This window comes from Vulpes lagopus, chromosome 15 (assembly GCF_018345385.1).
Source record: "Vulpes lagopus strain Blue_001 chromosome 15, ASM1834538v1, whole genome shotgun sequence".
Classification (NCBI taxonomy): domain Eukaryota; kingdom Metazoa; phylum Chordata; class Mammalia; order Carnivora; family Canidae; genus Vulpes; species Vulpes lagopus.
The window spans coordinates 43,796,279-43,820,285 of NC_054838.1; the positions used below are offsets into that span (position 1 = coordinate 43,796,279).

The window sequence follows — 24,007 nt, forward strand, 5'->3', positions numbered from 1 at the left end:
TGGTTAACCCAATTTATTGTTTAATAATATATTATTTAGTATCTATATTTTAGTTCTTTCCAGATTTTTTCTTGATTTCTAGTTTCATACTGTTGTGGTCAGAAAAGATACATGGTATGATTTCAGTCTTTTTGAACTTATGGAGACTTGTTTTGTGGCCTAATGTGATCTATTTTGGAGAACGGTCCTTGTGCCCTTGAAAAGAAAGTGTATTCCACTTTTTGGGAATGGAATATTTTCAATATCTGTTAGGTCTATTTGGTCCAATGTGTCATCTAAAGCCACTGTTTCCTTATGATTTTCCAACTGCATGATCTATCCAGTGATGTAAATGGGAGTTAAAGTCCCCTACTATTATTGTATTACTATCAATTTCTTCCTTTATGTCAGTCAATAGTTGCTTTATGTATTTATGTGCTCCCATATTTGGTGCATATATGCAATTGTTATATCCTCTTGTTGGATTGTTCCCTTTATCATTATGTAGTATCCTTCTCTGTCTCTTATTATAGCCTTTGTTTTAAAGTCTATTTTGTCTAATGTAAGTATTGCTACCACAGCTTTCTTTCAAATTCTATCTGCATGGTAAATGTTTTTCCATCCTTTTCAATCTGCATGTGTCTAGATCTGAAATGAGTCTCTTACAGGCAGCATATAGATAAGTCTTGCTTTTTTAGTCATCCTATGTCTTTTGATTAGAGCATTTAGTCCATGGACATTTAAAGTAATTATTGGGGAAAAAAAAGGTCATTATTGATAGGTATGTACTTATTGCCATTTTGCTACTTGTTTCACATCTACATTTGTTTTTGTTTTTTCTTCCTTTACTCTGTTCCCTTGTGGTTTGATGGCTTTTTATAGTGGTATGTTTGGATTCTTTTCTCTTTATTTTTTATGTATATGTATTATAGGTTTTTGATTTTTGGTTACCATTAGGTTTATATATAATATATTCTACATATAGCAGTCTATATTAAGTTGATGGTTACTTAAGTTTGAACACATTCTAAAAGCACTAAATTTTTACTTCTCCTTCCCATGTTTTATGTATATGATGCCTTACTTTATATACTTTTATTTTATGAGTCCCTTGACTGATTTTTTTTAGATTTAGTTGATTTTCCCACTTTTGTGATTTAACTTCCATACTGATTTTATGTGATTAATCTACATTTGCATTTGCCTGTGAAATTTTTTCCTTTCATAATTTTCTTATAGCCTTTTTCCTGTACTCAAATAATTCCCTATAGTGTTTCTCATAAGCCTGTTTTAGGGGTGATGAACTCATTTAACTTTTGTTTGGGAAACTCTTTGTCTCTTCTTTTATTCTGAATGATAGTGGTGCTAGTTAGAGTATTTTTGGTTGCAGGTTTCTTTCTTTCATTACTTTGAATATATCATGCCACTCCTTCTGGCCTGAAAGTTTCGATTGAAAAATTAGCTGATAGCTTTATGAGGTTTTCTTCATATGTAACTATTTTATCTTTCTGCTTTTAAAATTTTCTCTTTATTATTAATTTTTGCCACCTTAATTAATACATTCTTGGTGTGGACCTCTTTAGGTTAATCTTTTGGGGGACTCTCTGTGCTTCCTGAATCTTAGATGTCTGTTTCCTTTCCCAGATTAGGGACATTTTGAGTTATTTCCTCAAATAAATTTTCTACCCACTTCTCTCTTCTTCTGGGGCCCCTATAATGCAATGTTATTACTCTTGATGATGTCATGGAGTTCCTTTAACTTATTCTCATTTTCTTTCTCTTTTTTCTTTTTGCTGTGCAGCTTTGTTGCTTTCCATTACCCTGTCTTCCAGATTGCTGATCTGCTCTTCTGCCTCCTGTAATCTGCTACTGATTCCCTCCAGTGTATTATTTTTTTTTATTTCAGTTGAATTATTTTATCTCTGATTGGTTCCTTTTTATATTTTCTATCTCTTTGTTGAATGTCTTACTGAGATCATTCACTCTCTTCTCAAGTCTTTATGTATTTTTATGGTCACTACTTTGAATTCTCTATCAGGCATATTGCTTATCTCCATTTCATTTAGCTCTTGCTTAGTTTCGTCCTGTTCTTTCATTTGGGACATATTTCTCTGTCTCCTCATTTTTTCAAACTCTGTGTCTGTTTCTATGTATTAGGAAAGTCAGCTATGTCTCCTTTCTTGGCAAGTGGTGGCCCTATAAGGAAGAAGTCCTGTGGCACCCTTAAGCATAATGCCCCCTCTTTACCAGAACCAGGCACTTCAGAAATGTCTACTATGTGTGCTGTGTGCACCCTACTGTTGTGGCTGAGCTGCACCTTAACTCTACTTTTAGATAAATATATGGAAATTTGTAAAAATCATCATACCTTGATGAATTATCACATTAGCTCTACTTATGGCTGTGTAACTAGCATCTCGGTTTAGAACTAGAATATTAACATTGCTCCAGAGGCTCCCTTATGCCCCCACTGACAATCTTTCTCTTTCCCAAAGGTAACCACTACTCTGACTTCTAGTATAGATTACTTTGCCTCATTTTTATCTTTATAAAAATGGAATCATGGAATAGATCTTTTGAGTCTGGATGATTTTGCTCAGTATAATGCTTATACAATTATTTTTATATTTCTGTGTGTTTTTGTTTATTCTCATTGCTGAATTATATACCATTGTATGAATAGACCAGAATGTATTTGTCCATTGATGGGCATTTAGGTTGTTTCCAGTATTTGGCTACTAGAAATAATGTTATGAACATTCTTGGATGTTCGTGGTTTTCAGTGCAGTGCTTTCAGTGCAGAGCCATGTATGTTACCTAGGCATGTGGTAACAGTTCAATCATAGCACATGCATATGTTAGCTTTACATGTACAGATGCTCAATGTTAGTATATACTATCCAATAAGTTCTCCAAGGTACATGTAATGATTTGCAGTCTCTTTACCAGAGTATGACAATTCCCATTGTTCCACATCTTTACCACCTCTTGTTTTGTCAATCTTATAACATTTTAGCCTTTCTTTGAATATGCAATAATATTCCATGGTGGTATTTTATTTTTAAGTTTTAATAACTTTTCCAACATTGATTGTCAACCTTTTTGTATTCTTTTTAGGCTTTCTTTAAACACTGCCCCGAAGACATATCCTTAAGGATACCCACTCAAGACTGAGTGATTCAACAGACCTCAGAGAACAGAGCTGGATCTGACTGAGGAGCATCACAGGCTTAGCCACCATTAATTCTGGGCAACTCTTCTGTTGAGAGTGTTGTTCCTTGATGAATCAGCAAGCCTAATAAATGTTATCATTTCTTTGGCATAAAAGTCCACTGGTGGTTCCTGCTGACTCAGACACTCAAATCCATTTTTGCAAAAGTAGCATTTTCCAGCATCATCAACTATCCAGAACATACCTGAAAACTTTGGAGTTTGGTGCTTATAATGGAAGATATGAAGTCCAAGGCCAACTGTGCTCAGAATGCAAGTTGTACCATAATGATTTTTCATCCAACCAAAGAAGAGTTTAATGATTTTGATAAGTATATTGCTTACATGGAGTCCCAAGGTGCACACCGAGCAGGCCTCGCCAAGGTGATTCCACCCAAGGAATGGAAAGCCAGACAGACCTACGATGATATCAGTGACATCTTAATAGCAACTCCCCTCCAGCAGGTGGTCTCCGGGCAGGCAGGTGTGTTTACTCAATACCATAAGAAGAAGAGAGCCACCACAGTGGGGGAGTATCGCCAACTGGCAAACAGCATAAAATACCGGACTCCACCACACCTGGATTTTGAGGATTTGGAGCGAAAATACTGGAAAACCCGCCTCTATGATTCCCCGATCTATGGTGCTGACATCAGCGGCTCCTTGTTTGATGAAAACACGAAGGAGTGGAACCTTGGGCACCTGGGAACCATTCAAGACCTGCTGGAGCAGGAGTGCGGCGTGGTCATCGAGGGCGTCAACACCCCCTACCTGTACTTCGGCATGTGGAAGACCACCTTCGCCTGGCACACGGAGGACATGGACCTGTACAGCATCAACTACCTGCACTTCGGGCAGCCCAAGACGTGGTACGCGGTGCCCCCCGAGCACGGCCGGCGCCTGGAACGCCTGGCCAGGGAGCTCTTCCCGGGCAGCGCCCGCACCTGCGAGGCCTTCCTGAGGCACAAGGTGGCTCTCATCTCGCCCACGGTCCTCAGGGACAACGGGATCCCCGTCAATCGGATCACCCAGGAGGCCGGCGAGTTCATGGTGACGTTTCCCTACGGCTACCACTCTGGCTTCAACCACGGCTTCAACTGCGCAGAGGCCATCAACTTCGCCACCCCGCGCTGGATCGACTACGGCAAAGTGGCCTCTCAGTGCAGCTGCGGGGAGGCCAGGGTCACCTTCTCCATGGACGCCTTCGTGCGCATCCTGCAACCTGAGCGCTATGAGCTGTGGAAGCGCGGGCAGGACCGGGCTGCTGTGGACCACACGGAGCCCACGGCCCCGGACAGCCGGGAGCTGAGCGCCTGGAGGGGGGTGCGAGCCCCCGGGAGGGCCGCGCTGGGCCTGAGGCACCTCCCACCGCGCCGCGCCCCGCGTGCCCCCCGCCCGGTGGCGGCAGGTCAGGGCACCCGCCGCCGCACCCCTCTGCGCCCGGCCTCTCCGCGCCCCTCGCCCACCCAGAGCTGCTCCTCTGATGGCCGGGCTGGCGCTGTTGCCGGCCACAGCTCCCGGGGGCCCGGCCCCACCCGGCCACCGACCCTCACTCCCTCTGCCCCAGATCTGCAGCCCTCGACTGGTAGGTGTGGTCCTGGTCGTCGTCCCCGGGAGCAGGGGGCTCAGGCATCTGGCACCCAGGCCCGGGCCAAGAGGCGCCTCTCGGTGGGAACCGGGCACACAGCTCGGCACTCGGAGGCTCAGCCCCCGCCTGTGGGTGGAGGCTGGATGGACAGCCCTGCACCGCTGAGTCCTGGGCTCCAGCAACCCGCTGAGGCTTCCTGGTCTGGCTGTGCCCCTGTTCCTTAAACCCAGGGGGGACCTTTGTAACCCACTGCTCTTGTGTGTGGAGGCTGCTGGAGACTGGCCACATTAACAACAGATCTTTGGGCGAGCTTGCAAGTCACAGGTCTTGCTTGAGAGTCCTTTGATGTTGCCACTGAGGCGTTGAGTCCATGTTCTTTACCAAGTTTGCCATAGTTGTTCTTCCTGCCAGACCCTTGGATGTCTTTGGACATGCTGATTTCCCATGTTGCCAGCAGGTTTCATCCACTAGGCACTCTTGTGTCTCTGTGAACTGGGTCCTGCCAAGGTCACCAGAGCCTCATCTCCTATCCTCTGGGCCAACTATAAATGCTGCTGGGTTTGGTTCTCCTCAATCTCCTTCCCTGTCCACTCCCCCCTCCCCTTTCCCGTTTTCTTGAAAAAACTAGGGCCTTTTGACCAAATGGGTCAGTAGAGACTCGGAAAATAATTCATCATCTTTCTGAGTCTTTGATGTTATTCAAACTGTGTTCTCATCAGTATTTGTTCACAAACATATTAAAGGTAACCAAAATGTTCAAATCTGACTGTTTCTAATAAATATTGTCCATTCAACCAATTGAGGGATGAAGGTTGTTCTTTTCTGTACTTTTTTTGGATAATTGTATCAAAACATTTCTGATTCATCAAAACAAGACTGATTTTTATTGGCTGGCTGCACTGTGTATGCAGTCATCTCTGCATTCATTCATTGATGAATGAGTTTGGTGGATGGTTATTGGGTACTAGCTGCCTGGTGGGGTGAGGGGGTTTGATTTGCAACTCTACCTTAAGGATGCCTTGGCGAGAATCCCCTGGTACTTTGCTGGGCAGAAGCATCGAAGCTGCTGGGGGGTGAGCGTGCAGAAGGCTAACGTACCATCATCTGAATATTATCTCCCCGAGTGTGCACTGCCTTTTCAATGCTGTCTGCATATTTCACGTAGCAAGTTCATCAATTCATCCCAGTAAACATGTGCACAAGTAAATGAACAACATAACTTCACCTGATAATATGTGCTGTGAAGAAACTAAAAGGGGATGGGATGCTAGAGCAGAGTGGGCAGAGGCTGGTCAGGGTTCCAGTAGTCAGGGGAAGTTTCATTGAGCAGGAGACCCTTTCCAAGACCTAACAGGAAGGTCTACAGCTGATTTCCCCTTAGAGGAAACAAGCATTGTAATAGACTGAACATGGAACTTATGTTTTCTCAGGAAGAAATAGAAAGCTCATTTGAGGCATAGAGAGGAGAGAGAGACAGGGTACAGGGAGCAGGCTCTTGTGGCTCATGTAAAGTATTTGAACTCTTTTCACCTTGAAATGAGAAGGCATGGAAATTTGAAGCAGCCCTCGACATGCTGTGATTTACATTTTTAAACAAGCAGTTTTTCTGTGACAATTGGAAGGCAGAAGAAGTACTTAGAAGGTCTAAGTAACACTAGGGAGAATTGATGGTTATTTCAATGTTAGTATTGAAAATGCACAGAAGTGGAAAAACTCAAAATAAACCTTGGAAATTGAAAATGATGGTTTGGCTACAGAAGGAAACATTTCAGAGAAGCAAACCACCCCTCTCCTCCCTCCAGCTCTCCCCCACAGAAATTCAGCAAAGCTCTGGAATTGGAAGCCCCATATAAACCTGAAGGCAAGAGTAATGAAAGGTAGTGCTGGTCTGAAGTGCTAATTGTGGGGCAGCAAAAACCTGTGTCTCATTTCTACACTACGCAGCTAGGCAGCTTTTTGTCTTTCCTAATGGGAGGTGGAAGTCTACTCAGTAGCAGACATATTCCTATTTTCCATTTTAGAAATTGAAATTCTCATTATATGTCAGTAATATCACAATCTCTTCTTCCCTGGCAGATAGATGCCCTAGAAAGTCTGGCATTAAAAGAGGGCCGAGGGAGGGATTAAAGGGGGAAAAACAATTTTCAGAAAATATTTTTCTCATTGCACTCCTATGTGTTTTTTTTTTTTTTAAGATTTTATTTATTCATGAGAGACACAAAGAGGGAGGCAGAGACAAAGGCAGAGGGAGAAGCAGACTCCATGCAGGGAGCCCGATGTGGGACTCGATCCTGGAACTTAAGGATCACGCCCTGAGCCGAAGGCAGACCCTCAACCACTGAGCCACCCAGGTGTCCCCTCCTCTATGTATTGAATGTGATTTTCTATTTCTTTGGCTCAGTAGGGACAAGCAATATTAAGAATATAGTTTAGCTGTATCGATACACTGTTTTCTAAACTAGTATTCTTGAAACGACTGGAGGTGGGGTGATATTGAAGGGGCTTCTTCAAGTAATTTTATTCAAAATCCTATTTTACTTTGTGTCGACACACTCAATTTGGAACTTCAGTTTGGACTTCTCAGTAAAAGACACTCATCTCTTGCTGTTTCTCTTTGTCCAATAAGTTTTTCCTATACTCAATCTTGGAAAAGCAAGAGGTATAACAGTTGTACAAAGGCCAGGAGAGTGCCACCTTTGTTTTCATGCCATGCTCTCTCCTAGGCCTCTCTTCAGTTCTGAGAAATATTCAGTGTATATTCAAGTTTACAGACAAAAATATATGCAGCCAAAGGTAATATGGCATGTGTGGTTTTATCACTTGTATCCCATTACCTTTTTAAAAAATATGACATTCACAAGCTCTAAAGCCATTGCTATATAGAGATCTTAATCCAAAAAGGAAATGATCTGGTGTCAATTTTTATGTTATTCTTCTTCTGCTGATGAACAACCAGATTATTTCCAAATATTTCATAATTCAAACAATGCTTTACTGAACAGCTTTGTACAAAGACATAGGATTACTGAGTTGTATTTATGTTCACTTTCAACTTTCTTAGAACAGTCATATCGGCCTCCAATTTGTATCTCCACCGGCAGTGTGGGAGAGTTCTGGTTTCTCCATATCTTGGCCCATTTAAAAAATTATCACATACTTTTATTATTCCTAATATAAATGAATAAAAACTAGTATTTCATTGTATTTGTCTCATTGTTATTGATCCTGCAACATCTTTTAATATTTATTGGCTGTTTGGATTTTTTTTTTCTTTTGTATATTGCCTATTCTCAGGCTTTGGGAGTTGACTTTTTTATTTTTTAATCTGTAGAAGTTTTGTGATATTCAGGATACTAATTCATTGTTTTTTATATGATGAAAAACTTCTAGACTGTAATATCTTTTAATTTTTTTATGTAATTGAATTAGGGTTCTGTAGAGAAACAGAACCAATAGGGTATCTAGATACACATTAGAGGAGCTTTTGTTATAGGAATTGATTCACAGAGGCCAAGAAATCCCATCTGCGGGACTGATGTTCTGCAAGTTGGAGAACCAGAAATGTGAAATTCAGCATAAGTCCATAGACCTGAGAATGTGGGAGCCAGTGGTCTAAGTCTGGGTCTGGGTCCCATCAACCTTAAAAACAAAAACCAGTTATTTTACTAGCAAAAGATAGGTTGATTTGGGAATGAAAGAGGACTGCAGTCTGGGACAAGCAAGCCAAGGCAAAACTGTAGGCAAGTCCAGGGAACAAAGGAGACCTGCTTTTTAAGAAGAAAGGTAAGTTGGGAAAGATGTTATAAATTAAGTCCACTGGAGTAAACTGAAAGTTTCAAGTGTGGTGGATTTTCATTGGCTGGGTTTGGCCTGAGATGAGGAAAGCGTCTCTTCCTCCAGCTAGAGTACAGTAGTATTCACCTGCAAGACAGACTATAAGGTCAAGTCTGTTTCTTCCTGTTGAATCTGCCATTAACTATGAGTGGTAGGGCATGAGAGCTCCCCCTGCCAAAACTTACCAACTCCATTTTACTGAGGTTTCCCACTGTTAATTTTCACAGTCCAATAGCCTGGGAACGAGAGGGACCTATGTCTGATGCTCCAGGACCAGCAAAGACAATGTGTCAGCTCAAGCAGAGAGACTGAATTTACCTTTTCTCTGCTCTTTTTTTCTATTCTGGCTCTTGATGGCTTGGATCATCCCACCCATGTTGGTAAAGGTGGTCTTTATGCAGTTTGCTGACCACAAATGCTAATCTCTTCCTGAGACACCTATGCAGACACACCATCAGAGTCATGACATTGGAATCAGCTGAATATACCAGATATTTCTGTCATAGTGCTGTTGGTTCTTTAAGATATTTTTTTTTCACCCTGAGGTCAAAAAGATATTCTTGAATATTTTCTCTATTAGTCTTAAAGCTCTGTTGTGAATCTTAGTCTGAAATCCACCTCAAATCTTTGGAAGTGGTGTAAGGTAGAGCTCTATTTTTTCCCTCTTAAAAATAGTCCATTTCCCCCCAACCAGTTTGGTGCACCACCTCCATTATATATAGATTTCCGCTTACAAGGTATCTGTGTCTGGTCTGTTTGTCTTGTACATAGATGTATTTGTCCATTGCAACTCAACTATCACAGTCTGATAGTGGAGAAGTAACCCTTCTCTGTCCTCCTTATAAAGAATAATCTTGGAGATTCTTGTCTGGATATCTGACTCCACCACTTACTAGATATGTCACCTTGAGCAAATTGCTTAGTGTCACCTTGACTCAATTTCCTTACATGAGAAAGCTGATGATTAATAGGATTTTCTCGACAGGGTCATTATGAAGATTCAATGAATTATCTATGCAGCCTATTTTGAACGGTGTCTAGCATTTGATAGTCAACATATGTATTAGCTACTTTTAATAATATATGTACTATTAGAGGTAAAGAGAGACTTCTGTTCATCAAAAGATAAGGAAAAGAGGGGCACCTGGGTAGCCCAGTCTGTCAAGCTGCTGACTTGATTTTGGCTCAGGTCATGATCTCAAGGACGTAAGATGGGGCCCTGTGCAGGCGTGGAGACTGCTTAAGATTCTCTCTCTCCATCTTTCTCTGCCCCTACCCCCAGCACTCTCTCTTTCTCTTTCTCTCTCTCTCTTTCTCAAAAAAAATATGAAGAAGAAAGTGAAAGACAAATCATGGAGAGGAAACAGACATTGCATTGCCCATATACAATAAAGAGCTAGTATCTAGAATAAAGAACAGCACAGAAAGATGGGCAACCCAGCAGAAACATGGATAAAATACTTGGTTAAGCCCTTAACAAAGGGGCAAACCCAAGTGACTTACAAACATATGAAAAAATCGCTCACCCTCATTAGTGGTCAGGGAAATACAGAGCATAATAGGATACTCCTACACCATTATCCAATTGGCTAAAACTTAAAAGGCTGATAAATCATCAAAGGTTTGCATGAGTGAAGAACAGCTAGCATCCTCATACGCTGCTAGTGAGTGTGTAAATTGGTAAAAACGACCAAAAAACAGTTGGACATGATAAAGTGTGAATTCACATTCTATGATCAAGAAATCCATTTTTAGGTATGAATGCATGTGTATGCTCCAACAGACTTGTTGGAGGATTTTCAGTGCAACGATGTTTGTAAGAGACCAGAAGTGGAGGCAACTCGCAGGAACGTCAACAGCATAAATGTTTATATGGCTGAACACTTGACAGCCCTGAAGCAGAACAAAATCCAGCTACATGCAGTAACAAAAAATGACCCCTAAAGTAGAAGAGTACATTTAGGTACACAAAGTGGGATTCTATTGATATGTTTATATAAAGTTTTCAAAAATGGACAGAATTTTAATTGTATGTGCTTACCAAAATCAATATGCCTATTGTTAGGATAAGATTAGTCTAGAAGGCAGTGGGGGCCGTAATCCCAGAGGAGAAACACAAGTCAGGTTCCGAGGTACCTGGTGAAGTTTTCTTTTCTTGACCTGGTCGGTAGTTCTATTTTTGTTTACTTTATAGTTGTTTGTTAAACAGTATACTTTATCAATTTCTGTAAGCACTCTATATTTCATAATTTTAAAGTGTTTAACAAAATCTACTCTAAAAAAATTAAGTCATTCAGTGGCTCATAAAATCATTTGATTTATATTGTTTTGTATTCTTTTGTAGACTGTTAAAAAATCTAGATTATATTTTTAATATTTTTCATTCTAATATCATTTATGGACGGTTTCTCTTATTTGTGGTTTATTATATTTAGTAATACTTTATTTTTAGAACAGTTTTAGATTTATGAAAAATTAAGAAGATAATTCAAAGAGTTCCCATATCCCCCAACCCCTCCCACACACCGTTTTCCCTAGTATTTTTTTTTTTTTAAATTCTTTTCATTCGTGAGAGAGAGAGAGAGTACAAGTGAGAGCAGGAGCAGTGAGGGGAGGATCAGAGGGAAAGGGAGAAGCAGACTCCTGCTGAGCAGGGAGCCTGATGTGGGGCTCAATTCCAGGACTCCGGGATCATGACCTCTTTCTCCCTAACATCTTAATTTTTATGATCCATTTGTTACAATTAATGATGAACATCAATGTTATTATTATTTACTTAAGGCCATGGTGTATTTGGATTTCCTCAGGTTTTACCCAATGTTCTTTTTCTGTTCCAAGATCCCATCCAAGCTACCACATTACATTTAGTTTTTAAATATCTCCTTAGGTTTCTCTTGGCTGTAACCAATTCTCAGTCTTTATTTTTCACAAAATGCTTATATAGAAACTTGACAACATGGGGGAATACTGCTCAGCTATACTATAGGATGTCCTCTGTAAAAATTTGTTTTTCTTATGATTACCCTCTGGTTTATGTGTTCTTTGGAGGAAGATTACAGAGGTACAGTGCCATTTTTATCACATCTTTTTTTTTCTTTTTTTTTTTCATTTTTATCACATCTTATCAGGCCATATACTCTCAGCATAATTTATGACTCTTGAGGTTGACTTGACTGAAATAGTTTGTCAAGGCTCTCCATTGTCCAGTTACTGCCCCCACCTCCACTGGCCATTCTGTACTCCTGAGGGCAGCCAGTATTCACAGCCCACACTCAGGGATCAGGGTGTCATACTCTCTTCCTTTAGGGCGAGGTATGTGCAATTTATCTGGAATCTTCTGCAGGACAGATTTATTTCCATCAATTTGTTAATCATTTATATTAGTGTGACTCAGATTTTCATCTTATAATTTGAGTTATAATTCAATAGTACTTTAATTATTCTGCTGCCCATATTGTTTGAGTTCTGGCCAATAGAAGTTGTCTCTTCTGGCTCCTCTGCTCCTTTGTGATGCCCCCATCAATGTTTAGTGTGTCCTTAATTTCAAGCATGGCAAGAAGCCCCAGGGTCATGTTGTCTATTTCCCGCCCCAGTCCTAGAAACTTCCTTTCCTTCATTGGTTGTGCCAGTTCTTTATTTTATTTTTCTTTAAAAGTATCAGTTTTCTTTTTTATTAATCAATGCTACTTTTGCAATGTTTGTTTTCCCTTCTGTTTCTTTGTCACATTATCATTATTTTGATTTTTTCCTTTTCTTTTGCATAATACTGTTTTTTTTTTTTACCAACTGATGCAGTTGAACACAAAAATCAATAGATTTTTATATGGATATTATTGTAGATATTATGTGGATATTAACTTTCAAATAAATACAGCTGTGTGCAGTCTTTTTTTTTTTTATTGTTGACTTGCAATTTTATTTCATTGTGGCCCAGATGTTGCTCAATGGGTTGATTCTATGGAATTTTCATTGTTATTTATTTTGTGGTCTTTTTTTAAAATAAGATTTTATTTTTTTATTCATGAGAGACACAGAGATAGGCAGAGACAGGGGCAGAAGGAGAAACAGGCTCCCTGTGGGGAGCCCGATGTGGGACTCGATCCCAGAATCCCAGATCACAACCTGAACCGAAAGAAGATGCTCAACCCCTGAGCCGCCCAGGGGTCCCTATTTTGTGGTCTTATATCAGTAAATTTTATAAATATTTTATATGTATTGAATATCATTTCCCATAGAATTCTCTCATCTTTGCCTTCTATGTCTCAGTGCTATGTGGTTAGGTACATGAAGTGCATCACTGTAATAATTCCTAGTGAGCTTTCCGACTTGATAACGATAAAATGCCTTTCTTTTATCCTATACATACATTTAATGTTAATCACTATCTTTTGTTTACTATTTTCAGGGTTTGACTTTCCCACTCCTTTATTTTTAATCTCTTAGTTTTTTTTTTTTTTACATTTTTTAAATTAAGTTTTATTGGTGTTCAATTTACCAACATACAGAAAAACACCCAGTGCTCATCCCATCAAGTGTCCACCTCAGTGCCCGTCACCCATTCCCCTCCAACACCCGCCCTCCTCCCCTTCCACCACCCCTAGTTCGTTTCCCCGAGTTAGGAGTCCTTATGTTCTGTCTCCCTTCCTGATATTTCCCAACATTTCTTTTCCCTTCCTTTATATTCCCTTCCACTATTATTCATATTCCCCAAATGAATGAGTTAGTTTGTTTTGTTTAAAGATTAATTTGCAAAAATGAAAGAGCTTAGAGGAAGTAGGATGACTACTCAAGACCCTAGCCCCATGAGTACATTATATGGGCAGTGATTGAATCAAACTAGGCTGCAGCTCAGGTATAAAACCAGAGCCATAAGGACTTGGTGGCTACATTTGGAGTCAGGCTACCAAGAGGACACTGCCTCTCTGGGTCCTGGAGTACCTTCAACTGGAATCAGGATTTTGTTGGTGGAAGGTAGGTCACTTTCTTTTATTTGTACTTGCTTGCAAAAGAGTTATTTTTCTGTTACAAGTTTCAGTAAGTGACTAGTTTTATAACTATATTTACAATTGAGAAATATGCATTGGGATTATCATTTCCTTGAGTTAAAAGAGTTTTTTAAGGGATCCCTGGGTGGCGCAGCGATTTAGCGCCTGCCTTTGGCCCAGGGCGTGATCCTGGAGACCCGGGATCGAATTCCACGTCGGGCTCCCGGTGCATGGAGCCTGCTTTTCCCTCTGCCTATGTCTCTGCCTCTCTCTCTCTGTCTGTGTGTGTGACTATCATAAATTAAAAAAAAAAAAAAAAAGGAGTTTTTAAATTTTTAAACTTGTTTTCAGACTTGCAGAGTTAGCTTTTTTCTTAATATCTTCTTGGTAAAAACCACAGATTTTCAGGAGAAAGCACTGCATGTAGCAGGCTGGTATCCAACAGAATCAAGAGAGGTTTCTAGAACCGGCCAAGGAGTGAGACAATTGAAAGGGAACTGGGAAATTTGTGAGACTAAATTAGAGACCTGGATTGGAGATGGGAGTAGCAGAATTGGGTGGTGCTAATTGGATTAGAATTAGAGTGGGACATACTGAGCTGGAGCTTAGTGAATCATCATTTGGAATCAAGATCTTAAATTAGTAGTAAGCAAGCATTTGTTTTGGTTTTGCTTTGGGTTTTTCTTTTAAAGCATAAAACAGATGAAACGATGACATTTTATATCAGGGAGCAACTTATTCCTGGTAAATTCCTATTTTTTTTAAAGATTTATTTATTTATTTATTCAGAGAGAGTAAAAGAGAGGCAGAGACACAGGCAGAGAGAGAAGCAGGCTCCATGCTGGGAGCCCGACCTGTGACTCCATCCCCAGGCTCCAGGACCACACCCCGGGCTGCAGGCGGCGCTAAACCGCTGCGCCACAGGGGCTGCCCTAAAATTCCTATTTTTAAAAAAGATTTTATTCATTTATTTGGGAAGGGAGGGAGAGAGAACACGAGCAGGGTGAGGAGCAGAGGGAGAAGCAGACTCCCTGCTGAGCAGGGAGCCTGATACAGGCCTCTATCCTGGGACTCCAGGATCATGGCCTGAGCTGAAGGCAGATACTTAACCGACTGAGCCACCCAGGTGCCCCAAAATTCTTCTTTATTTATGCCTTCAAAGTACAAATATTATGTGCATATCATTCTTAGATTTCTTCCCTGAAATCTTGTATTTCTGCTGCTGAAAGGGATTGAAATCTTTTTGCTATCTCACATTATAGTAGTCTTAATCCACAGTGTCGCTTTCCTCAGCTCCAGGGACTTGTGGTCACCAAGGTCCAGAAGCAGAGGGTCCTCCTTCTGATGCTTGGTCAGAAAGTCAATAGTAGCCTAATGCTACATCCTAGTGCATTGTCACTCCCCTCACTTCACTGGTCACATAGGCGTTTTATCATCTCATAAGAAAGATGTGTACAAACAATAAGATCTTTTGGGAGAGAAGAAGAGATAACATTCACATAAATTCTATTTCACTGTATTGTTATACTTGTTCTATTTTATAATTACAGTTGTTTATCTCTTACTGTGCCTAATTTTTACATGAAACGTTAGCAGAGATACACATGCATAGGAAAAACACAGTACATATAGGGTTCAGTACCATCCTTAGTTTCAGACATCCGTGGGAGGTCTTGGAATGTATCCCCGGAAGATCAGTGGAGACTACTGTCCAAGTGGTTATTAACTGGATTCAAACAGAATGCTACAGATTTCTGGATGCTAATCTGTGTCCAGAAACTTTGCTGAACACTATTATTTCTAATAACTTGTCTTTTAATGTGATATGGTTAGGTTTTAAATAGATTGCTTCAAGTGTTTACCCATTAAGAATAATGGGTGTGTACATTAAGTGCATAATTAATATGGACATTTATGTTCTGTATTTTTGCCTCCTTTTTGTTTACATAACACTTTTTTCTGAGACTTCTTTCCTCTTTTTTAAAAAACATGTATTAAAATAATTAAATAGATGTTGAGTTATTTCAAGTATTTTTCTGCATAGCATAAGATGATGAATTTTCCATTTCATTTGTTATGGTAGTAATACCTCTGGAAGTTTTTTATTTTTATTTTTATTTATTTATGATAGTCACAGAGAGATAGAGAGAGGCAGAGACACAGGCAGAGGGAGAAGCAGGCTCCATGCACCGGGAGCCTGACGTGGGATTCGATCCCGGGTCTCCAGGATCGCGCCCTGGGCCAAAAGCAGGCGCCAAACCGCTGCGCCACCCAGGGATCCCCTGGAAGTTTTTTTTTTTTAAGATTTTATTTTATTTATTTGAGAGAGAGAGAGAGAGAGAGAGCACAATCCAGGGAGGGAGAAGGATTACCAGACTCTGCAACTGAGCAAGGAGTGAGACTGAAGCAGGGTTCAATCCCAGGACCCTGAGATCATGACCTGAGCAGAAATCAAGAGTCTGTTGCTTAACCGACTGAGCCACTCAGGTGTCCCAACAATGCTAGTTTTCAAACCGTCCTTGCAATAATTTATCATGACATGTCATTCTTTCAATGCCCTGTTGTGGTAAAAATTTGATAAAATTTTATCTTAGGTTTGTGCAACTTTTCCCGTAGCTAACGCTGACCCTATAGAGTTTTTATCCAGTACTGGCCCTTCTGGGTTTAGTTTCAAGGTTATGCTTGTAGCTTCAGTAAACAGACTGAGGGGCACCTGGGTGGCTCAGTCAGTTAAGTGTCTGGCTTCAGCTTGGGTCATGATCCCAGGGTCCTGGGATCGAGCCCTGACTTGGGGTCCCTGCTGGGTGGGGGGCCTGCTTCTCCTCCCTCTGCTGCTCCCCTTGCTTGTGCTCTCTCTCTGTCAAATAAATAAGTGAAAAAAAATCTTAAAGAAAAGAAACTGAATATCATACCCTAGAAAAGTTTGTATAGAGAGTCCACTTATAAAATGATATTTTAGGTTTTTATGGGTCATACTTAAACAGATATTATATTCTATTAAGTTTATTAGTATATATAAGTATTCTCCTTTTTTTCTTGGACCACTTAGGGATATTTGTACTTTGAGAAAATTGTCCACTTTAGTTTTCAAAATTAGTAACACCAAGTTATTTATAAAATTCAATTATAATTTAAAAAATTCTCTGCTAGATGTTTAGCTATATCTCCTATTTGATCATAATGTGGTCTATTTGTGTTTTTCATGCCTAAGTCTTCTCATTTTTTTTTAAAGATTTTATTTCTATATTTTTTGGGGAGAGAGACTAAGTGTGGGGTTGGGAAGGGTGGAAGGGGAGGGAGAGAGAATCTTAATCAGACTTGGTGCTGAGTGGGAAGCTGGATGCTGAGTGGGAGGCGGGAGGCAGGGCTCAATTTCTGAATCTTGAGATCATGACCTGAGCTGAAACCAAGAGTCTGACACTTAACTGACTGTGCCACCCAGGCACCCCTGTCTTTTCACTTCTAATGGTCTTTTATAAGAATCAGGTTTTGCAGGGCACCTGGGTGGCCTGTCAGTTGGGTGTCTTCCGCCTTTGGCTCAGATCAGTGATTCCAGAGTCCTGGGATCAAGCCCTGCCTTGGGGTCCCTACTCAGCGGGAAGCCTGCTTCTCCCTCTACCTCCATGCGCTCTCTCTCTGTCAAATAAATAAATCAAATCTTTTTAAAAAAGGGATTAAGTTTTGGTTTCAGTAATCATTTCTGTTGGGTGTTATATTTCGTTTGCAATTATTTTAGTTTATATCTTTGTTTTCCTTTCCTTAATTTACCTTTGAGGTTAATTAATCCAGTTTATTGAGTTAAGTGCTTCACTCAATGATTTACAAACTTGCTTAATTTTTCTCTTAGTTCAGTTAGATGTTGTTCCTTTTCTGTCTTATGATTTGCCCTAAATTCTTTTTTTTTTTTAATTTTAACTTTACTAAGGTATCACTGACATTAAAGAATTGTAAAATTTTGAAAGTGAACATTGTGGTGATTTGTTGGATGTACACATTGTAAAATGATTCCCCCATCTAGGTAATTAATACAACAATCATCTCATGTATTAACTTTTTATTTTTTATATTTCAGTGAGAACATTTAAGTTCTACTCCCATAAAACTTCAATTAGCACAGTTTTATCAAGGATAGTCACCATGTTTTACCATAGATCCTCTCAGAACTTATTCATCTTATAGCTGAAATTTTGTAGCCTTTTACCAACCTTTCCCTATGACCCTCAGTCCCCAGGCCATCCCAACCACTTTCCCCACTGTTTCTGTAAGTCTCGACTTAAAAAAAAAAAAAATTAAGATTAATATATAAGTGATACCATGCAGTATTTGTCTTTCTCTTTCTGGCTTATCTCACTTATCATGATGTTCTCAAGGTCTCTGTGGTCCCAAATAATAGGATTTCCATAGATTTTCAACTTTCTCATGAGTAAATGATATTCCCTTGTGTGTGTGTGTGTGTGTGTGTGTGTGTGTGTATCACTCTTCTTTTTTTTTTGGAAGTGGGGAAGGGGGATGATAGTAAATCCAGTTTTATTTATTTGTTTTTTTTTTATTTATTTGTTTTTTAAGATTTTATTTATTTACTTGAGAGAAAGAGAGAGAACATGAGTAGGAGGTAGAGGGGCACAGGCAGAGGGAGAAGCAGACTCCCCCCCTGAGCAGGGAGCTGGACACAGGGCTCCATCTCAGGACCCTGGGATCATGATCCGAGCCAAAGGTAGACACTTAACCAGCTGAGCCATCCAGGCACTCTTTCTTTCTTTCTTTCTTTCTTTCTTTCTTTCTTTCTTTCTTTCTTTCTTTCTTTCTTCTTTCTTTTTCTTCTTTCTTTTTTCTTTCTTTCTTTCTTAAAAGAGAAGTTGAGAAATATTATTTTTTTAAATTGAAGTTTAATTAACAGTCAGTGTTATATTGGTTTCAGGTATTCTTGTGCTTTTCATGCTTATTCTGCAGACATGAAGTCCAAGCACTATGGTACTCAGAACCCAGGCTTTACAGTTATGACCTTCCACCCAACCATGCAAGAATTTAAAGACTTCAACAAATATATTGCTTACATGGAGTCCCAAGGTGCACACCGAGCAGGCCTCGCCAAGGTGATTCCACCCAAGGAATGGAAAGCCAGACAGACCTACGATGATATCAGTGACATCTTAATAGCAACTCCCCTCCAGCAGGTGGTCTCCGGGCAGGCAGGTGTGTTTACTCAATACCATAAGAAGAAGAGAGCCACCACAGTGGGGGAGTATCGCCAACTGGCAAACAGCATAAAATATTGGACTCCACCACACCTGGATTTTGAGGATTTGGAGCGAAAATACTGGAAAACCCGCCTCTATGATTCCCCGATCTATGGTGCTGACATCAGCGGCTCCTTGTTTGATGAAAACACGAAGGAGTGGAACCTTGGGCACCTGGGAACCATTCAAGACCTGCTGGAGCAGGAGTGCGGCGTGGTCATCGAGGGCGTCAACACCCCCTACCTGTACTTCGGCATGTGGAAGACCACCATCGCCTGGCACACGGAGGACATGGACCTGTACAGCATCAACTACCTGCACTTCGGGCAGCCCAAGACGTGGTACGCGGTGCCCCCCGAGCACGGCCGGCGCCTGGAACGCCTGGCCAGGGAGCTCTTCCCGGGCAGCGCCCGCACCTGCGAGGCCTTCCTGAGGCACAAGGTGGCTCTCATCTCGCCCACGGTCCTCAGGGACAACGGGATCCCCGTCAATCGGATCACCCAGGAGGCCGGCGAGTTCATGGTGACGTTTCCCTACGGCTACCACTCTGGCTTCAACCACGGCTTCAACTGCGCAGAGGCCATCAACTTCGCCACCCCGCGCTGGATCGACTACGGCAAAGTGGCCTCTCAGTGCAGCTGCGGGGAGGCCAGGGTCACCTTCTCCATGGACGCCTTCGTGCGCATCCTGCAACCTGAGCGCTATGAGCTGTGGAAGCGCGGGCAGGACCGGGCTGCTGTGGACCACACGGAGCCCACGGCCCCGGACAGCCGGGAGCTGAGCGCCTGGAGGGGGGTGCGAGCCCCCGGGAGGGCCGCGCTGGGCCTGAGGCACCTCCCACCGCGCCGCGCCCCGCGTGCCCCCCGCCCGGTGGCGGCAGGTCAGGGCACCCGCCGCCGCACCCCTCTGCGCCCGGCCTCTCCGCGCCCCTCGCCCACCCAGAGCTGCTCCTCTGATGGCCGGGCTGGCGCTGTTGCCGGCCGCAGCTCCCGGGGGCCCGGCCCCACCCGGCCACCGACCCTCACTCCCTCTGCCCCAGATCTGCAGCCCTCGACTGGTAGGTGTGGTCCTGGTCGTCGTCCCCGGGAGCAGGGGGCTCAGGCATCTGGCACCCAGGCCCGGGCCAAGAGGCGCCTCTCGGTGGGAACCGGGCACACAGCTCGGCACTCGGAGGCTCAGCCCCCGCCTGTGGGTGGAGGCTGGATGGACAGCCCTGCACCGCTGAGTCCGGGATTCCCGGTTTATGCTGAGGCTTCTGGGTGCTGTTGTGCCCCTGATCTTCAGCCTTTAGGGCCCCCGTTGGATCCTGATAATCCGATGCACCCTGGCCCGTGCCTGCTATCCCTGGACAGAATTACAGTTAACTTCTCCGACAGTGTTCCACTGGCTCCTCCTGCAGTTGCTGGGATGCTGAGATTCCCCAGGCATGCTGGGGGCGACGGCAGGGCCCCTGTGAACCTCTCTGAGATTGTCATGATGGACCACAATTATGCCTCTATGGATCTGACCCCAGCTCCAGTCGCCAGCAGCCCTTGCATCCCTGATTGTGATCCTCTGGAATTAAAGCCCCAGGCAGTTTCCATCTTTGAACCCTATGATGTGTTCAGCCCTGATAGAAGAGCTTTAGCCTTTGAGCTCATGGCTATTGAAGATCTTGCCCATGATCCTTATTAAAGTTGTTGCCTATAGTGTGTACCTGCAAGGCAAAAAGAAAGGTTAAAATCTTTCAAATATGTTTTTTAAATCAGGATTTTATATGAGATACCTTGTTAAAAACAAGACACAGTTTAAAACAGTTCCAAAATAGTGTCTTAAGCTAAGCCCCATGTCACGAAGCAGAGACTAAGTAGAGTTTCAACTTTCTCAGAAATAGAGGCTTAAACCAGATAATCGGGAATCGCCTGACCAGTACTCGTTAGGTTATCCACCTGCTAGACTTCTCCCATCCTCTAAAGGACAGGGTTCCTGTCCCAACCCAATTTTTTGCCTAGTATAACTTTCTTGTTCCTGTCCCCTTCTGCCTATGAAAATCTTTCATTTTGGAGCTCTTTTCTATCTGCTTGTTTGGATGCTGCCTGATTTGAATTGATTTTTGCTCAAATAAACCCTTAAAAATTTTACTATGTCTCAGTTTTTCTTTTGAAAGTCTGAAACGGAGATTAAGTATAGTTAAAAGAATAAGCAGAACTATGCAAAACAAAATACAAACAGAAAGCAGCAGTCATGGGTTTTAATATCAGACAATCTAGAATCAAGGCTAAAAGACACATGGAAAAGCTTTTTATAATGTCAGTGGCTAAATTTCACCATGAAAATATAGCAGTCAGGGTGCCTGGGTGGCTCAGTCAGTTAAGCATCTGCCTTTGGCCCGGGTCATGATCCAAGGTCCTGGGATTCAGGCCTGAATTGAACTCCTGGCTCAGCAGGGAGTCTACTTGACCCTCTCCCTAACCCCTCCCCCCGCTCATGTGTACTCTCTCTCTCACATAAATACATAGCATCTTTTAAAAAAAAAAGGTAAGAAAATACAGCAGTTATGAATATCTATGCAACTTTGACAAAGTATAAATTACTTTTTGGATGAAAAGCAGATTTAAAACACTAGATGAAACAAGTTGAAAGAACACATCAAAATAGGAGAATCTGTCACCTTATATGATACTGTTTATTTATTTATTTATATTTTATTTATGTATTTGAGAGAGAGAGAGAGAGAGCACAAGCAGGGGGACTGGCAGAGGGAGAGGGAGAAGGACAACCTGCTGAGCAGGGAGCCTAACTTTGGGACTTGATCCCAGGACCCCAGGGATTATGACCTGAGCCGAAGGCAGATGCTTAACTGACTGGGCCACTCAGGCGCCCTTGTGATACTCTGATTTATAATATGAAATACACATTTGGTCTTCATCCCTGTTTTGGGCATCAGGCTCTAAAGCCCTTGGGATCGCCTAAGAAATACGAATGATAAAGGTGTCTTATGTTAATGCTGTGGTTTTTGGAATGCCCTAGTCACCTAAATGTGACTAACCAGACAAACCAACCACGTGATTAGAGGGTTGGAACTTCCAATCCCAACTCCTTGACCTCCAGGCAGGAATGAGAGGCCAGAGGTTGGATAAATAGCCAATGGCCAATGATTGAAACAATCAGGCCTAGGTAATGAAGCCTCCTTAAAAGCCCCAAAGGACTGGGTTTGGAGAGCTTCCGAGTTGGTGAATACATTGGGGTTCTGGGAGAGTGGTGCCCCTGGAGAAAAAGCTCTGCACCCCTTCCTTATACCTTGCCCTCTGCATCTTTCCCACGCAGCTGTTCCTGAGTCATATTGTTTTATAAAAAAAACTGGTGACCTAGTAAGTGAAAGGTTGCTGAGTTCTGTGAGCCTTTCTAGCAAAGTAATCAAATCAAAAGGAGTGGAGGGAACCTCATTTATAGCTAGTTGGTCAGAAGCACAGGAATGTTCGAAGGGGCGGAGGAGGGGAGACAGTGGCAGGATGGGGGGAGGAGATGCAGCAGTCTTGACCCTTTAACTTATGGGACCTGATGCTATCATCAGGTAGAGTTTCAGAACTGAGTTGGTTTTCAGACAGCCTGCTGTTGGGAAACGGGAACACACACCGGAACTGGGTTTTTGGAAACCCTTTTACCTTACTTGGTGCAAGACAGAAAAAAAATGGACAAACTTACGAGTGTCAAAAACTCAAACAGCATTAAAATAGGCAGAACTTATGTATCTGGTGATAGAGAACACTCACTTTCATCGAGTACCAGTGGATCAATCACAAAAATTGACAATATATTAGGGTAAAAAAAAGCCTTCAATAAAGCATCAAAAAACAAAGAAAAAAACCCTTAGTGATTATCATGCAATAATACTAGAAATTGGGGGTACCTGGGTGGCTCAGTTAACTGGTTGTCTGACTCTTGGTTTCCTCCCAGGTGATGATCTCTGGGTCCTGGGATTGGGCAGCTTCCAGCTCTGCTCTAGGTATGGGGAGTCTGCTTGACTGTTCTTTCCCATTCCCTCTGCACCCCTTTTGTGTGCTCTCTCTCTCTCTCTCTGAAATAGAAAACAAAACCAAAAAAACTAGAAATTAATTTTTTAAATCAGAAAATATAGAGGTCATTTTCCTGAAAAGCTAAAAATTCTCAGTTGAATGACTTGATCTGAGCCACATTTCCAGGAAACAAGGAAACAGAGTAAATAATTTTTTAAAAGATTTTATTTATGGATTTGAGAGAGAGAGAGAGAGACAAAGACAGAGATAGTGACAGAGAGCATAAGCTGGAAGGAGAGGCAGAAGCAGGCTCCCTACTGTCGTGGGGCTCCATCTCAGGACCCTGGGATCAGGACCTGAACTAAAAAGGGAGACACTTAACCCACTAAGACACCCAGGTGCCCCCAGAATAAATAAATTTTAGTTACATGACCTTTGGAGCCAGACTGCCTGATTTTGAAACCTAGCTTAACTCTTACCACTTTGTGTGACCTTGACAAATTACTAGTGATGACTCAGTTTCCCCAAATGTAAAATGGGGAGAGCAACAGCACCTACCTCCTATGATTGGTATGTTGGTTCTATGACTTAATACTTGTAAAGCACTAAGATTATGCCTGGAACCCAAGAATATTGGAGTGTTTTCAGATTTAAAAATGAATGAAATATACATAGGAATATGTGAGACTCAGTTAAAATAGTATTAAGGAAAATTTATAGCATTAAGTATTTTTATCAGTAAAATTGAAAGAATAAAATTAACTGGATTAAGCTTCTATCTCATAACATTAGGGAAAAAACAAAGTAGTAGGAAGGAATTTATAACATTAATTGATGAGTTAGAAAAAATATAATAAATCAACAAAAAGATCAGAGAGTATAGATAATTTTCTAGGAAAAATTAACTGAAACTGACTTAAAAAAAGAAAGAACATCTAAAACATAAATTTGTCTGTAGGAAATACAGAAACATAAAAAAATCTGCTTCTTCAAAAATCACTAGTACCAGATAATTTTTCACAGCATAATGGTAAGACCTTTATAAAGTAGATATTCAAAAAGAAGAAAAAATTCAAAGTTTTAAAGCAAGCACAACATTGATAGAAAAACTTCATAAGTTGTATAATGAGAGCAAGTAATAGACAAATGTTATTTCTGAGCATACTAGCAAAAGTTTTA

General features: G+C 41.6%; 2 protein-coding genes across 2 annotated transcripts; both read left to right on the forward strand.

Annotated features, from left to right (window-relative positions):
- The first annotated feature begins 3,423 nt into the window (after window positions 1-3,423).
- Window positions 3,424-5,001, forward strand: KDM4D (lysine demethylase 4D). The gene has a single exon (XM_041729926.1). The coding sequence runs from the start codon at window positions 3,424-3,426 to the stop codon at window positions 4,999-5,001; it is 1,578 nt and encodes a 525-aa protein (XP_041585860.1).
- Window positions 5,002-18,548: 13,547 nt separating this feature from the next.
- Window positions 18,549-20,507, forward strand: LOC121476211 (lysine-specific demethylase 4D-like). Its single transcript, XM_041729927.1, has one exon. The coding sequence runs from the start codon at window positions 18,549-18,551 to the stop codon at window positions 20,505-20,507; it is 1,959 nt and encodes a 652-aa protein (XP_041585861.1).
- The last annotated feature ends 3,500 nt before the right edge of the window (window positions 20,508-24,007 follow it).

Coding starts and splice junctions, on each gene's coding strand:
- KDM4D (XM_041729926.1), top strand. CDS start 3,424: ATGGAAGATATGAAGTCCAAGGCCAACTGTGCTCAGAATGCAAGTTGT.
- LOC121476211 (XM_041729927.1), top strand. CDS start 18,549: ATGAAGTCCAAGCACTATGGTACTCAGAACCCAGGCTTTACAGTTATG.